This window comes from Periplaneta americana, chromosome 14 (genome assembly GCF_040183065.1).
Source record: "Periplaneta americana isolate PAMFEO1 chromosome 14, P.americana_PAMFEO1_priV1, whole genome shotgun sequence".
Lineage (NCBI taxonomy): Eukaryota > Metazoa > Arthropoda > Insecta > Blattodea > Blattidae > Periplaneta > Periplaneta americana.
The window spans coordinates 109,696,264-109,714,453 of NC_091130.1; the positions used below are offsets into that span (position 1 = coordinate 109,696,264).

Consider the following 18,190-nt stretch of genomic DNA (forward strand, 5'->3'; position numbering starts at 1 on the left):
CTCCCTGGTTTTAACAAGACCGTGCTGTAAAGTCATTCTTGACGTATCAGTAATTAATACTGAAATCCAGAGATATCTGACAAAATATTAAATTCGGGGACATTCCGGTGGTTGATTTTGTCCGGGGACAAAAGCAAAATTCGGGAACTCTCCTAAAAAGGGGACGTCTGCTGACCTTAATAATTACATATATGATATACAGGGACGTATGTAAATTATATCGCATCGACACATTCAAAGTACATTTAAAAACTGCAAAATCATTGTCAGTAACGACAATAAATAAGAAAGAAAATTATGCCAGTTACGTCATTCACGATTGTGAAAATGGCAGGTGACAGAGTTTGCATATTTCACATACTGTATAGCATTAAAAGTACGTAGGCCTACAGTTATATTCAATAAACCTGAGTTGGCTGACTCATTGGGTTGTGAACTGGTTGTGGTCGTGTGGCTGAGATATTCATCTTCGATACGACAGTCGAGATTAGAAACTGGAGCTTTGTTAATGTCTGGAGAATAATTCTGGAAAGTGTGAAAGAATTTTAGCGAGTCTAGATTGCCAGTACATTACTTCAGAAATGAGTGGAATGGATGGACTTTTCTCTTATCAGACCCTTGTACATGCCGTTGCAGGAGCAGCAGTAAGTTTGTAATTTTGGCTTTAATTCCTACAGACTAATTGTACATTTTTAGGTTAGTTCACAGTAGGCTCCTAAGTTGTATACCGTATATTTCATTATTATTCATGTGGGTGAAGTGAGCTTTTAAAATTAGGAAGCCGAATTAGTGGATCAGATTCTATTAGTATTATTTGGTATGAATTAGGTATATTGTTGTTAAGAGGGAAGTCACAAATTGTTTTCAATCAGTCGGCTGTAATGATCCACGGTATTGTATGTAGGCCTACGCCTACTTCAAATGTTTTACCACAAATTTCGTCCGTGATAAAATACTAATTTTTACTGTATTTGTATTGTAGTTTTGGTTCAGGGAAAATACTCGTATTTTACAAAAAAAACATTCATCTTGTTACTTACGTATCTACTGATTTATAGTACTGGTACTACCGTGGATCACTCCCAATTGAATAGGCTTGCTATAAATTTGCCCATAATCTGAAAGAATGATGGAGCGGCCCCGTCGCCCTCTCCCTATAGCATGCGCATTCGACACCTCGTAAAAAGCTTAGCTGCACTGTTCTTTCAGATTTTCCCTAAGTTTGCTGTTTTGCTCTTGCCTTGTACCATTGTCGATAGTCGGCCTGGGTAGCGCAGTCTGTATAGTGCTGGCCTTCTGTGCTCTAGGTTGCGGGTTCGATCCCGGCCAGGTCGATGGCATTTAAGTGTGCTTAAATGCGATAGGGTCATGTCAGTAGATTTACTGGCATGTAAAAGAACCCTTGTGGGACAAAATTCCGGCACACCAACGATGCTGATATAACCTCAGCACTTGCGAGCGTCGTTAAATAAACCATAATTTAATTTCATTGTCGATAGAGTTGAGACTGAATATTCGATCTCACTATGCACCACACACCGGACTGACATTTCATTTGTGTTGCATTATTTCATGATGAAATGAAACTGAGAGATGGAAGGGCTATAACTTTACAAATATAGACCTACATATAGACTATTGGGAAAAGAGTTGGGGGCAGAAGAAGATAGGTATCAGATGATAGACGACATTAAGATATGTGTATCATATGAAGAGACAAAGAGGAAGGCAGAAAATAGGAAAGACTGGAGAATTATGGATTTGCAGTGAAAGACCTGCCCATGGGCAGAACTCTGTGAATGAATGAATATAGACTATCTGGAAATAATAAATTATGAGAGTTTTCATAAGCTCGAGGATCAGTGACTGGCTAGTGTTCAGACTTTTGATATGCCTTACATAGGTCTACACGCTTTTTGGTAGTTAGGTACACAAATTGATTTATCCTGGACCGAAAAAAGGACTGATTTCCCTCGTAGTGCAATATAGCCTAATGGTGATACCTCTTGGTTATGTGATAATTTTGTGTGAAACTGACAAATTATCGGTCGGGTGTATAAGAAATGAAGGCATATTTGGGAATGATTGGACAATCACAGTAATTGCATCGTGTTTTCAGAATGCTGTGCTGCAATTTTGGGGTTATTTTCAATCATTTAAGTAGGTTTTTTCACTCTGTGTCTGATGCATAGCGGGATCGAAGATTCATCATTCTGCATTTCATTCATCTATATTTGACCTTATGAACATTATCTGTGCTATGTTAAATTGAACTATTGAAAATAACAGGCTGAGCATGCATATACAGAAACATTGGAAGAGCTCGTTTCAAAATAAAATTGTCTACATGAGCCATTGTTGCACATTCTCACGCGAGGCACAGAATGTAAATTAGTAGGCCTACCAATATCAAATTTAGAATTAAATTTAGCCTACAGAACAATAGTTGAGGGAAGTTGTTATGCGACTCCAATTAGTGAAACAAATCTAACTTAGTCTTATTTAAAAAAAAATGCACGGGTCAATCCATATGGAGTGGTCCAACAGTTTTAACTTGACCATTTTTTAAAATGTTTATTTTTTAATAGTGATGATCTCTATCTGTAAGTAGAGAGAAATTGGCATTAGTTTATTTTTATGTAGACCTAGCTTCATAAAAAAATGGCAGGCATTTTTGTATTATGGAGTTTGACATTTTTGGCTTTTTGCAGACAGTTGTGTTAAATGCAATAGTTCAGTGAAGAAAAATTATTGGAAGCTGGGAAAACACTGTTATTTCGGCACATTCAAAGCTACATTTTGTGTTCTGTACCTTTGTACCCTCTCTCCCTTTGTAATAATTGAAATTTAGGTCAAAGTCCATTACCTTAATTTTTTTTTTTTTTTTTTTTTTTTTTTTTTGCAGTGAGAAGGAATGAAATACCATGGCTGTCATTTTGTTAGAGGACAGTTATATGCTCAAACCTTCAGCAAAATATATTTGAATTCCTTTACTCATTCTCTTTTTTAGTTAGAGCAGTTTAAAAATGCACACTTTCAGTTTTTATCGTAATTTGAGCCATAGTAATTTCAAATTTTTATATTAAGATTATTCTATGACAAGTAGCTGTAAAAAATTGGAGTTTGACAGTGGATTGGAGTTACAAAAGTGGGGATTAGTGAAAAATAGATTTATACTGTAGTCAGTAGGTAATACTTGTACAATTAAATACTGCCATGTTTAACAAACCATCTTATAAGTGCAATTATTATGCTTACTAAGTAGATATTTGGTATAAAAAGATTAATACCAACCACTTTTAAGTTATGGATTGTGTATGCAGTTGAGATATTTCTTCAGACAGTGTGTTGGAAATAACATGTGAGTGGGCCAAAGAACATGTTTAATAGGCACCCAAACTCTGTCAGCAACTGACTTTTTGAAAAAGTTCTTGAAGCTGGTGAGTGATAGAACAACACATGAACATCTTGCTCTTTAAATCATTATCCGCAATTTTCGTGATCCACCACTGTCCATCATTGATGCATGAAACAATGCCAACATGGCTATAAACTCAGAGGTACAATCTTGCTGATAGTATGTTCTTCAAATTCTGAGTTGGATATCAGGTAACATCACAGGTAGTGTTTTCAGCAACACTATAATATTAGTGAAATTTTCGAGTTCCTGGAATTCTCTGGCAGTGATCAAATCTGCCCTTCAGCATTTCTATGTGCTGATAAATTTGATCCCTTTTATTTTCTCATCACAGAAGGAGTACATCTCTTTAATATTGAGGATCTGCTCTGTTATTGTCCATTGCAAACTGCCCACTGACATTATTGCCGACAAATTTTCTGAAGAAATATTCTAACTGCAAGTTATTTGTTGGTATTGGAGTCTATTGGAGTTCTTACACCAAATATCTAATTAGTAAGCATAATAACTGTATTTTTACGATGGTTTGTTAAACATGGGAATATTTTAATAGTACAGTACACGTATTACTATAGTATAAACTTATTTTTCACTAATTCCCAGTGTTGTAACTTTGGTTCCCATGGAATATGGAACTCCAATTTTTTTTTTACAGGTGCCTCTCATAGAGTGTGTACTCCTTTGATTTTTCTCCACTGAAAGTTTTGTTGCATGCTGTGACACAGTATTTAATACTGTAATATCTAATTACTATTGTGTAAGATTGTTACTTATGCCTAAGTTAGCATTAAAGTATAGCAATTGATATTAGAGGAGAAAAATTCGTTCTGGCGCTGGGGATCGAACCCAAGTCCTTGGTTCTACGTACCAAATGCCCTAACCGCTGAGCTATCCCGAAGTTCAATCCACAGCACCAGATCGAATCCCCTCCTCTAGTGTTTTTCCCTTTGTGGCCTTACTCCATGTTCGACATATATGATGACATGTTATATTAAGTCAACTGCCAATATACAAGGAACGCACTCAACTGAGTGACTTAGTGACCGGGATTCCACAGTATATGCACTGTTGGGTGAAGAATCTACGTAAAGATTAATTTTTTGGTCCAACGGAATTTATCTGTTATGGTAACAATTGATATTAGGGGAGAAAAATTCGTTCCGGTGCCGGGGATCGAACCCGGGTCCTTGGTTCTACGTACCAAGCGTTCTAACCACTGAGCTATGCTGAAGTTCAATCCACAGCACCGGATCGAATCCCCTGCCTCTAGTGTTTTTCCCTTTGTGGCCTTACTCCATGTTCTACATAATATATGTTGACATGTTATGTTAAGTCAACTGCCATTATACAAGGAGCACACTCAACTGAGTGACGTGGTGGCCAGAATTCCACAGTATAGGCTATGCATTGTTGGGTGAAGAATCCATGTAAAGAATAATTTTTTGGTCCTACAGAATTTGTCTGTTATGGTAACAATTTATATTAGAGGAGAAAAATTCGCTCCGCCGCCAGGGATCGAACCCGGGTCCTTGGTTCTACGTATCAAGTGCTCTAACCACTGAGCTATGCCGAAGTTCAATCCACAGCACCGGATCGAATCCTCCTCTAGTGTTTTTCCCTTTGTGGCCTTACTCCATCTTTTACATATGTTGACATGTTATATTAAGTCAACTGCCATTATACTACGTGGTAAGTAGAACCAAGGACCCGGGTTCGATCCCCGGTACCGGAGCGAATTTTTCTCCTCTAATAGGCCTATCAATTGTTACCATAACAGATAAATTAATGCGCCGAACAGCTGGCTACACTAAATGGGATCGAAAGAAAAATGAAGATATCCTTCAAAAACTTAATGTGTCATCAATACTGGACTATATCTCCAGATATCAGTTAAACTTGAAGGAACACGTCTCAAGAATGGTTTCGTTCAGAATCCGTAAGGCAATAATGAAATATCGTCCAAATGGGAAATGGTCACTTGGTCGACCTATGAAAAGATGACAAGAAAATCGCTTTTTCAGGCCATAACTGTTCTTTTGGGACTAGTACTTGACAGGATGATGATAATAATGATGATTATGATGATGATGATGATGATGATGATGATGATGATGATGATGACGACGATGACAGATAAATTCTGTAGGACCAAAAATTAATCTTTACGTAGATTAAAATATAGGTTATTCAGACAAGTGAATGATTACCGGTACTTCACATAAACGTTTTCCAGCCATTCTTGTCAGGCAACTATTATTGTGGAGATATTACGCCATATGATTTATTCTTAATTTATACCATTGCTTGATATGTGACCGAATATGTTCATTCCAGCTGTTATCTTATTAAGCTTAATGTTAAATTCTTCATTCTCACATGAAATCTATGTTTCAGGGCAGTGTTGTTGCGATGACTACGTTCTTCCCATTGGACACTGTGAGGTCACGGTTACAGTGTATGTATCGAATTATTGATTTTCCTTGAATATTTCTCCATCACAATTGAATTATGAATTTCATATTTGTCGTTTGTTTCAGTGGAAGAAAATAGAGAAGCAAAGAATACATTGACCATGCTTGTTGAGCTGACTAAAGAGGAGGGATTGTAAGTTTGGAATTTGAGACCTTAGTGCTCTGTTGATATGTTAGGTTAGTAGGTAGTAAGAATTTCTATTGGCATATGAAACGTCATTCTTGATATACAGGGTGTAACGGAAATAATGACTAGAGTTATCATTGTGTATTCTACTCTATTATGAATGAATGAAAGATGGGAATAAAATCGTCATAAATTCAACAATAATTTGCAGAGTGTAACTAAAATTTGTTTTCTGTAAATGAAATTCATAGCGGAATAGATCATGTCTTTGCTATGAAAAATTAAACCAGTTTTTTAGACTTGGCACAAGGTTATCAGTGGGATGATTGATGTTACTTTGTGAATTCTGACTCTTATTGTAAATATTCTAAGTTGCAAGTCTACCATAACATTAACTTTACTTCTGTATTTGTTCTTCAAGAAGACCAGAGCAGAATATGTACCTATTCTTAAATAAATATGCTGATGCAGATGGCAAGTGTTGTATTACAATTTGGGAAACATCTGAATAGCCTATATGGGTGGTGCATGCAACCAAGATTGCAACAGGAACGTTGTAGGCAACATGATTGTTAAGTTCGAATTAGAAGATAATTCGATTAATTCTAACAATCCCTCTTCTTTTTCGATGGGCAGACTATTATTTGTCACCAAGAAGAGATTTTTCACACAATCATTCTTTCCATTACAGAAGGGATAATATTCCCTTTATTTTAATGTCTGTCACTGAAGATCTTTTTTATACACTGTGTCCTGCTTAGAGGAATCGAGAAATAAGTGGTAATTTAAATTATAAATAATGATTTTATAACATAAACTTTATAGAACAGGTATCATCTTTTAAATACTTAGGCTGCACTATTACATACAAGATGTGGATATAAAAATAAATAGATTTCAAAGAGTGTGTGGAACAATTATAAGAACACTAAAAAATAAAACGTTACCTGAAACACAACTAAAATTTTATAAAACACTTGCAGTCCCATTACTCACCTATGGCTGCGAAAATTGGACACTAAACAGAAATAACAAGAGAAAATTAGAAAGCAGCAAAATGAAATTTCTTCGAAGTGTTGCAGGCCTCACATTATTAGATAAACAAAAAAGTGAAGATATACGCATTAGATTACAGATATATAATCTTTATGAGCGGGTACAAGCACAAAAACAAAACTGGTACGAACACATCCAACGTATGGAATATTATAGACTTCCTAAAATCCTTCTCAATTAAAACCCTACTGCTAGGAGAAGCGTTGGAAGACCTAGAACCCGATGGATAGATGACATCATCCTTTGAAGTCGGAACAGGCCTTAAGGCCTATACCCTGAAGTTGAAGAAGAAGAAGAATAACATAACTTTTTGTATAACTTGATGTAAAAACTCTCCGAATTTCGGAGAATGGTCAGTGCAACTCGATGTGTGTGCCTCGAGCTACCCTGAAGACATCTAAAAGGTACTCAGCCTTCTGCCTAGCGTTCCATAACATTTGTAAAGTGTTTTGCGCAGCTGCATTTATAATGCATTGTCTCAGTTTTTCCGAAGTGTCAACTGTATCACGTTGGTACACAACACTTGTCATAAAGCCCCAAAAGAAGGTCAATGGGTGTCAAGTCGGTTGACCTAGGTGGCCAGGCAAGGGTTCTCCTCTTCCAATCAATCTATTGGGAAAGTTTGCATTCAAGAAGCTACGCACTGCTCCATAGTAATGAGGTGGAGCCCCATGTTGCTGAAAAACCTGTTCTGGGAGGAGTTGATCAACAACAAAAGTTCTGTAACATTCCCTGTGGCTGTTGCCTCGATCAAGAAGAATGGTCAATGATGGAAAGTTCTATTGAATGGTGCCAGGCTTGTTTCCACAATAAACTTTAGTGCGCATGCACATGAAAATGCAACTGTTTTTAAACCATTGGTGCATAAACTTGAACAGTTTCTGCATCTTGTCAGATGTAAATCACAACGATATCTTGATCTGATTTTAAATGGTGAGCATTTATTTCTCGATCCCTCTAAGCGGGACACGGTGTATTTTCAAAGATATTGGGCATGAGTTCATCAAGTGTTGCTAAAAAGTCACTGAGAGTGGGAAATGAAACTCAGACTGCAAGTTTTATTGTTACTTCAATCTTATACTGAACTGTGAACTTGCAAGCCAAAATAAGTCCCTCAGGTGAATTCATTCTGTTAAACTCACTCTCAAAAGTCTGAGATAATCAAAAAATATTTCAGCAAGCTGACAAAAACCAGAGAATGTCATAAAGTTTAGTTAAAATACCGTTTGAAAACACACCTTGGTTTCGCAGACACCTTTCAAATTGCTTGCAGATCCTAGATTAGGAACCACTGAATTAAACAATAAACTTGAGATACCTTTTTTTTAAACTTTTAGAAGTTAAAGACAATTGTCAGTTATTTCTGTATCATCAATAAAAAAGGTAAAGGTAAAGGTAAAGGTATCACTGTAACGTGCCATGAAGGCACTTGGGGGACATGGAGGTAGAGCCCCATGCTTTCCATGACCTCGGCACTAGAATGAGGTGGTGTGGTTGGCACCACGCTCTGACTGCTTTTATCCCCAGGAAAGACCCGGTACTCAATTTTATAGGGGGCTGAGTGAACCTTGGGTCATTCTGAAAGTTTGGCAATGAGAAAAAATCCTTTCACCACCTGGGATCGAATCCCGGACCTTCCAGTCTGTAGCCAGCTGCTCTACCAACTGAGCTACCCAGCCGCCTCTGTATCATCAATATATGATATAATATATTTATTGTCTTCAGCTTACTGTGGTAGTGGTGGCCCTTCACATTGTCATCAATATAAAAAGAGCCATGTTTTTTTTGTAGCCTGGATAGGATAAGTTTTTCCTTTCCCATCTGTGTTCTGGCAAGTTTTAGTTTGCAGTATAACTAACCTATATAATTAATTTGTAGAAAGATGTTTTGTTTCTTCGTCTTCTTGAGACAAGAATTATTTTAACATCTTTGCTAGTGGTGGAGGAGAAGGTAATGATTTCGGTGCAGTTTTCGATATCTGCTGGTATGTTTGTAATGATGAAGATGCCGTTTCAACTTTGAACAATTTATCTGAGAATATCATATTACGCTTGCCAAAACACAATACCCATGGGATCTTACTGAAGATAGGATTGTCATCTTTATTCAACATATCCTGTAGAGTTTTTTCCCAAGGTTTCAACTGTAGCCTTCTGTTTCCGTAGCCTTTCTGTCAGTTTTTTTCTTAACCTCATTTTTCATGTTACAGTAGAATCTCTATTATCCATGGTAATGAAGAGGGTGGACTGAACAGTTAATCGAAAAATTCGGATAATCCGTATCATAAAAGATTTTCATAAATTAAGTTATTGTTGTTTTCTAATGCCAGGCGTTTGACAATAAAGTTATTTGACCTCTTGGACTCCAATATTTTTCAAAGATATTATCATGGTCAGCAACTGAAGCACAGATTTTGAGGCATTCCGAATCCATTTCTTGGCTTGAGTTGCACAATGGGCAGTTAGGGGACTGATATATTCCAATTCTATGCAGGTGTTTGGTCAAACAATCATGGCCTGTTGCCAATCTAAATGCAGCTACAGACGATTTTCGTATTAAATCGGGAATTAACTGTGGATTACGATGCAAAGAGTTCCATTTTTTTCCCTTGAGATTGTGTTATCAAATTTTGTTTGTTGAAGTCTAAGTATGTAGATTTAATAAATCTTTTCACAGAGTAATACGTAGATTTAGTAACAGGTCTGTAAGTAGCAGTGCTGCCCTTCTTTGCTAAAGCATCCGCATTCTTGTTTCCCAGGATTCCACAATAGGATGGTATCCATTGGAATACAATTCTTTTATTGAGTGATATTAATTGAGAGAGCATTTTAGTTATTTCTGCTGTTTGAGATGAAGGTGTGTGTTTAGAGACTATTGATAGAATAAATTAAGTGCATAATACTTTGGCCTACTATTTTGTGATTTCCTTCATAGTTTCAGTCTTCATTTCTCATGAAAAACAACAACTGAATAGACTACAGTGGACTTTATGTTTTCAGCAAACAGCTGGATACATTAAGAAGATTGATTGATTATGTTTAACATGCTTTGTAGCAGATCAAGAGTTCACTAAAAGTTCGGTTGTCAATAATGGCTTCTTAAAACCAAGAGTTTTTGGTTGATTGTCTGTGGAAATACAAGAATAGTATAAGTCCCATGTTGGAGATTTACATACTTTATACATCTTACCCTTTTTTTTTTTTTTTTTTTTTTTTTATTAAATCACTTTCAGTTGTACTCATGTACTTTGAAGCAACATTAACCACAGTTTCTCCTTCCTCAAACCTCTCAAATATTTGTAATTTTTTCGATAATTAACACAATACGTTTTCTTTTGACAATTGTGGAAGACATTTTGCATAGTAATTATACTCGTATAATAAGGATAAGGTCTGAATGGTACATGGGTTTGTGAAAGTTCTTGGTGTAATTTCTTTGAAAGCAAGTAGCGACTATTTTACAAGTAACTGTTTCTGTTGCCGACAGCGAAGCATTACTGTGTAAGGGTAAATGTACATTTGGAAAACTACCTAGAAACATATTGTACAGTACTTCATATTTTTCCTGCAGCAAAAAAGAAAAAAAAAAAAAGCTAGGGGGAAAAGTCAGATAATCCGACAATCGGTTAATAGGATGATGGATAATCGAGGTTCTACTGTATATATTTTCTTCTTCAACTAGTTCACAGTTATAGTTTTACCAAAAACTTTTGCATATTCTATTATCAAATCAGGATAAGATTTTTCTTTAGAACTCTTAATGTGAGGAAGTTGAGATTTGAATAATATTGAAATGCTTTTTTAGCATTTGAACAAATCCAAGTTGACACTATTTTCTGAGTCAGAACTCGTACTGAATAACTAAAATTAATGAAATTATCTCTCAGAATAACTAAGTTATTGTTCAAATTTCTTAAATGAACATTGGGGTTATATAAATCTCATGTTATAGACGTGATTATTTTGAAAAATCATAGCATATTGTATTTAAATCAGTGTTGAATAGGAAGTAGTTACTGGAGTTATCCAGTATTGACTTATAAGTTCTAGGAAAAGATTATTCATACAAAATTAAGAAAAATTATGACTTGTAAGTATGAACTAGCAGTAATTACTTGTACTAATATTTAATACTACTGGTATTGACTTATTTTTTAATCACTCCACTCCTATAGCTGCATCTACATGGTTCTACTATCCATGCACGTACGCTTGCAGTCTGGGAAGGATTTGAAAGACAGAAGTTGAAATTGCACATTCAATAAGACACATGCAAATTTTTCATGTACATGATGTGCTGTGTTGAACGTCATCCTTACTACATAACAGATTTGTTCACCCAAAGTTTTGAGAATCAAGTAGGCCTAAGCATTGGATTGATATTTAACATTTATTGATTTATAATGTTCTCTGACATGTACAATGTTATGGCACTCTCTGCCATGTACTTAGTGATAACAACGGAGTAACAGAAGAAAAAACGAGAAAAACTTTGGATTTCGAAATTCTATAGACGAAATCAGTGTGTACATTGCTGAAAGAGCTGCAGTGGGATGGTGATAAACTGTTCAAGATCTTTACTAGAATGTCGAGAATGGATTTAAAAGTACCAACATCACCAGACAGAACAATTTTCAGTTTACTCATGGCCACCTAGAGCAATCAGCTGCTCACTACGTGTTACTGTTGAACAAAGTAACATTCAAGATACCCACCAGCTTTCAATTGTTGCATACACTATTATATTCAGTGGAAAAAGGCATGGACTATTGAATGTTTTTCGTGCACTATTGCATACATTGCTTGCATGCGTGAAGTTGAAAGAAAAGTTGATCTGTGTAGAGGCACCTTATGAGTGTGTATTTATAAAGGAACTTAATTTTATATTTTGAATTATGTGCAGAGTGTATGATTGAATTTTTTTTTTTTTTTTGCCAGTACAACGTTATACCGGGGAATGGTTCCCGTATTGGAAAGCCTGTGTGCTTCCAATTTTGTGTATTTTTACACATTCCATGGACTGAAAGCTCTTCGGGCAACATCTGCAGAACAGAGTGCTGGCAAAGATCTTCTGTTGGCATCAGTAGCAGGTGGGCTAATGATTTTTATGACAGTAGCAGTGAGAATTAGTTTTGTCTTCTATTAGTTAAATAGTTCTTCCCAAGAAACTAGTTCGATTAATTAAAATGTGTCTTAATGAAACGTACAGCAGAGTCTGTATAGGCCAATTTCTATCTGATGCTTTTCCAATTCACTGCGGGCTAGAGCAGGGAGGTGCACTATCGCCTTTACTTTTTAACTTCGCTCTAGAATATGCCATTAGGAAAGTTCAGGATAACAGGCAGGGTTTGGAATTGAACGGGTTACATCAGCTGCTTGTCTATGCGGATGACGTGAATATGTTAGGAGAAAATCCAAAAACAATTAGGGAAAACGCGGAAATTCTACTTGAAGCAAGTAAAGAGATAGGGTTGGAAGTAAATCCCGAAAAGACTAAGTATATGATTATGTCTCGTGATCAGAATATTGTACGAAATGGAACTATAAAAGTTGGAGATTTATCCTTCGAAGAGGTGGAAAAATTAAAATATCTTGGAGCAACAGTAACAAATGTAAATGACACTCAGGAGGAAATTAAACGCAGAATAAATATGGGAAATGCCTGTTATTATTCGGTTGAGAAGCTTTTGTCATCTAGTCTGCTGTCAAAAAATCTGAAAGTTAGAATTTATAAAACAGTTATATTACCGGTTGTTCTGTATGGCTGTGAAACTTGGACTCTCACTTTGAGAGAGGAACAGAGATTGAGGGTTTTTGAGAATAAGGTTCTTAGGAAAATATATGGGGCTAAGAGGGATGAAGTTACAGGAGAATGGAGAAAGTTACACAACGCAGAGCTGCACGCATTGCATCCTTCACCTGACATAATTAGAAACATTAAATCCAGACGTTTGAGGTGGGCTGGGCATGTAGCATGTATGGGCGAATCCAGAAATGCATATAGAGTGTTAGTTGGGAGGCCAGAGGGGAAAAGACCTTTGGGGAGGCCGAGACGTAGATGGGAAGATAATATTAAAATGGATTTGAGGGAGGTGGGATATGATGGTAGGGACTGGATTAATCTTGCTCAGGATAGGGACCGATGGCGGGCTTATGTGAGGGCGGCAATGAACCTCCGGGTTCCTTAAAAGCCAGTAAGTAAGTAAGTAAGTAGTAAGTATTAGTTAAATGTGAGAATTATTTTGTATGGGATAATGTCATCATTAGTTGTGACAGTGTTTGCAATTCGTATGAAAAATTTATAAATAGATATAGTACTAAAGAATGCTTTAGCCCGGCTAAAAAAGTATAATTGCAGCAACGTCATCTTAGAAGTTATGACATGCAATTTATGAGTGTTGTGTTTTGTTGTGAATCCTTGGCCTGTCCCAAAGATTTCACTCTGATAACACAATAAGCATATTCATTCTGTGCTTGGTCACTGTAAACAACTGGCACATTGAAGGAAGACTCCTTGGCATATTGCTATGTCATGCATTGTGAAGTACAGTCAGGGTACATAAAAAGTACAGAAAATAAATGTGAGACATTATGTTCCAAACTCCTTATACAGTTTTTATGATTTTTCCATAAACTACAAAACACATTTTTGTAAGGTATTTTTGATAATCTACTTAAACTTATGTTAAAAAAAAAAAAAAAAAAATCAGTCTACAAAGTCACATTATTCAAACATAAGGGTGATAACAAAATAAGGCATAATATTTTGTCTAAGGTGTTGATTGGAACCATACACTGAACAATGCGGGTTCTGGAACTGCTACTCAGGGATTTGAAGGTATTTGGAACCAAAACAAATAATTGATTTTCTCTCTTCAAAAGAAGCTACTTTTATGTCTGTGTCTTATAAAATATTAAGCTGAAAATATTTGTCGCATTACTGAAAAGTAATGGAATTTCTTTATTTTGCGATTATAAACCAAATAATATATTATCATAAGTCATTAGCCTGATGATAAACACAGAAAAAAATAAAATAATTAAATGAAAAGAAACGTCTCTTGAGCTGAATGTAAAGTGCAAAATGTAAAATATGAATACAAAATAGAGAATTGATGACTCATTCGTCAAAATTTGAATGATTGAAGCATCAGGAAAACTTAGTACCGTATGCCAGGCAACATAACCTTGTATAACAAACATTCTAAGCTCTATGTTGTAACGCTGTTGCAGTGCTGACTAGCTATAAAAATAAGGAACAACTGGATAATACGCACGGCAGACCAATATCGATAGTCGACTCTACTCGCTGGCCACTAGTCACCGAGCCGTACCGAGCCGTATCAAACAAAATATAATCGAAATGGTGGTAGTCAAATTCGCGACTATATTCTTAAATAATTCACTCCATTAGTCAAGTTCAAGGTTTTATGTAGTACAACGGCGGTTTTTTGAATGCATTAAAAGAAAATGAAGATGTAATAAGATAATAAACTAGGTTATCACAAGGAAATTAACAGGATAAAGGTGTGTTTCACGGAATACAATTAAAATGACGGAAAGTAAATTTCCGGTTAATGTTCGCCAAAGCGTAAAGTACGTAATTATGACGGCGTTGCTGTTTTATTTCTGGCCTATAGAAAAATACTTAGCCTTTTACGAAAAAAAAATTTAAGGACCATGAAATTATTCACCGCTTTCATTATAGGCCCATTATTTTTTAACCAAAGCTAATCTAATCTAACCTAACCTAACCTATCCTAACCTAACCTATCCTAACCTAACTTATCCTAACCCAACCTAATTTATTCTAAACTAACCTAACCCAACCTAACCTATCCTAACCTATCCTAACCTAACCTATCCTAATCTAACCCAACCTATCCTATCCTAACCTATCCTATCCTAACCTAATCTATCCTAACCTAACCTAACCCAACCTAACCTATCCTAACCTAACCCAACCTAACCTATCCTATCCTAACCTAACCTATCCTAACCTAACCTTACCCAACCCAACCAAACTTAACCTAACCCAACCTAACCTAACCTTCTCCCATTCCTCGACCTCATATCACTTATCACATGCGGCTCGCGACAGGATATTGCCTGTCTGCGCATGCGCGGACTTGGCTAATAAAAACCTAAACTAACCAAACCTAACCTTCGTATATCCAAGGTCTGTAACCGGAACAAGAAGGGATCTCAATCATTTAATCTTCAATGTACACGCGAAAATAATTTCAAGGATCACGCTTCCACTGCATGAGAGGTCCGCGCATGAGAGGTCGCGAGCCTCTCATCTAAGCCACTCGTCATAATTTACCCGCAATATTTGCGCAAATACACCTTGTACCCAACAGTGGTGCTTAACATTTAATAAAAAAAACAAATATAGCAAAACTGTTTTGTCTCGAAACTCTCATCTAAGTCATGTAATAAGTTTCAAACAATTATAAAATACGATAATTTGGTCCAGGGAGCATCCGTTTTTGATGCAAAGATAATTCGTTTGGCTTGTTTCTTAAATGAAATTACGAAATGGCGTTCCTGTGCTTAAGTCACGTAATCTACTTGCAATATATTTGCGCAAATATACCTTGTAGCTAACAGTGGTGCTATCTCTCAGTAATGTTCAGAACGAAGGAGGCACAGAAAGAAAATAAACAAATTTCTCTCTCTAATGACGCCACACACCAACATCGTGTTCTTATGTTGGCGAGATTGTGTATTTAGTAAAATTTGGCGCTAAACGTAACGGCACGGTTCAATGATACCGCGGGAATTCTCCAGTATAGCGAAAAATAAAATACCTTGCATACTGTCTTATTTCAATATTATATTATGTTCATAAACTTTTAAATACCATCAAATTCTCTTAACAAGATATGAATGAATATAAAGCATTATGAAACCATTATCATCTAAACCCAATATGGTTGCTTGAGGATGAGGTGGTTAATGGAAACAACATGAACAAGGTGAGTTTCGGAACAAAACACACTAGTGGATTGGAAGTTTTTTGGAACAGTCATAAATTGTTAATATTTGAAATGAAGGGGATAAAATTTAGTTTGGAATATCAGGTGTCAGTAGAATGAAAGTGAAAAGGAAATAGTTTCAAGAAGAGTGGATAAAACTAGTGGTTAGTTGGACTGGAATGCTGTTCTGGAAAATAAAAATGTATGCATGTCGGAAACATGAAGATCCCAAACTTGACATTGCTAAATTGATAAGGTGAGTTCCTGTAAATATTTCTTTTTCGATTGAATCACTGGATAAGACGGATTTGGAACCTGGTTCCTTATGTGATGTAAATTCAAATAATAGATTAAAATTTCTTTTGTGTTTAGTTTCGTCAAACGAAATTTATTACATCAGTATAATTTACTGATTTGTGTGTACACATTGTATTTAAAAAATAAAATGATGTTTAGAGGAAAGAGCCTTTTTGAAGACTTTACGCATTGAAATATAATGTAGATGGATATTTAAATGGCTCTGTACATGCCATATCACATTATTGCATAACTCTTGTAGATCAGCTCCCTGCTCAATTTCTTCTGGTGAGAGATTTTAACCCTTCCATAAGTGCTGGAGTTCACATAATGAAGGTGACAGAGAATCTAAATCTTATTATGCTTAATGCTGGAGATGCCACACATCTGGTGTACAGTACAGTACTCTATTCATAGTCCAGTTTTATCTGCTATGTACTTCGAATGGTTGATCATCCAAGATGTCCACAGTAGTGACCATTTTCCCATCTGAATATGTTTATCTGCAACATGTTCTGCAATGTCCCTCTGTTCTAATTGGGTTATAAAAAGGCAGACTGGATTGGATTTGCAGAGTCCATGACTTTTGACAATCTTCAAAATGAAAATGTGTATCCTATTGTAGAGCATTTCTGTAAACATTGTAGTATGGGCAGCAGAAATATATTTCTTCAATCTTTGTCAAGACCAAGACACATGCTATAACTTGGTGAACAGAGGCTTGTAGGAAAGGTGTACAATTTAAACATTTTCATGACGAAACTCATTGCACCATTTGCAGTGCTAAGACGGTATCCTGGAGGAATTGTATTTGTTCACTAACAAAGAGTGCCCTGGGGAAAAAAGTCCGTCATATAGTGGGGAAATACTAAGGCTACCATATTTCTGAAAGAAAAAATGAGGACACTTTGTAGCTTGAATAAAAAAAGCTGCAGAATGATACAAATTGTGTTTTATTTCTGATAATACAAAAAAAAAAAAAAATTGCAATACTCCGTTCGTATTGGGGGAACAGTCAGCACTGGACAAATCCCCTGGGCCAAATCAAATCCATAACCGAATTCTTAGAAATCTTTTTCTTTGAACCAGTGTGTCTTTTAGTTAAAAACTCGCAGTATAAGTATTGTTTTTTTTTTCTTTCCCATTTTCAAAATCACTTGGAGAAAATTCTATTTCTAAAGCACAAGAAAGCACATAAAGAACTAGTCATAAATAAGCCCAGTGACTGCCAACTAAGTACTGTTAACAACTTCAGTGACTTCGTTGTTAGTGATGAACTGATGAGTCACAAAAAAAGTAGAATGAGATGTTTTTAAAGAATAAAACGAAATAATAACCCATGATTTACCTCGGAAGTTTTCTGCGACTGTTTAGACTAATTTCTGGTCAAGATTATTTGGGCAAACATCTTCTTAGACTTAACTTTGTAACCTTTCCTAATTGTCTACTGTGTGTCAAAGAGAAAGAAATGGATATGGAACATTTGGCATCCTGTGAATTCTGGAAGCTTCACGAATATCTTACTTCTAAATATTGAGAAGCACGAAGGAGAATATCTTCTATCTTGACTCCTGGGCATTAGATACACGCACACACAATAAAAACACTACCAGTATGTCTGGGTACAAACCCATACCTGAGCATAAAAAGAAAGTGGAGAGATGTTAAAATCCAGTTTTTTTTTTATGTCTAATGCATCTTAGAACTTGACCAATGGTAATTCTCTTAAAACATATACTGTAGAACTTGGTTATAGCGACCTCGTTTTGTGCGACACCTCGCCTATAACGTCAAATATTCTGTGGTCCCAACTAATTCCCCATAAGACATATGCTTTTCTA

General features: G+C 35.9%; 1 protein-coding gene across 2 annotated transcripts in view; it reads left to right on the top strand.

The window, feature by feature from the left end:
- The window catches only part of PMP34 (Peroxisomal Membrane Protein 34), a 38,364-nt gene continuing 20,174 nt past the window's right edge, over positions 1-18,190 (top strand). The window contains exons 1-4 of one of the 2 annotated variants that reach the window (XM_069845919.1): positions 1-644; positions 5,813-5,873; positions 5,956-6,022; positions 12,010-12,161. In XM_069845919.1, the coding sequence (XP_069702020.1) occupies positions 582-644; positions 5,813-5,873; positions 5,956-6,022; positions 12,010-12,161 (343 nt within the window). In that variant the 5' untranslated portion in view covers positions 1-581. Of the gene's footprint in view, positions 645-1,908; positions 1,928-5,812; positions 5,874-5,955; positions 6,023-12,009; positions 12,162-18,190 lie in introns of those variants that run through there. The other variant, XM_069845920.1, reaches the window with a different exon arrangement.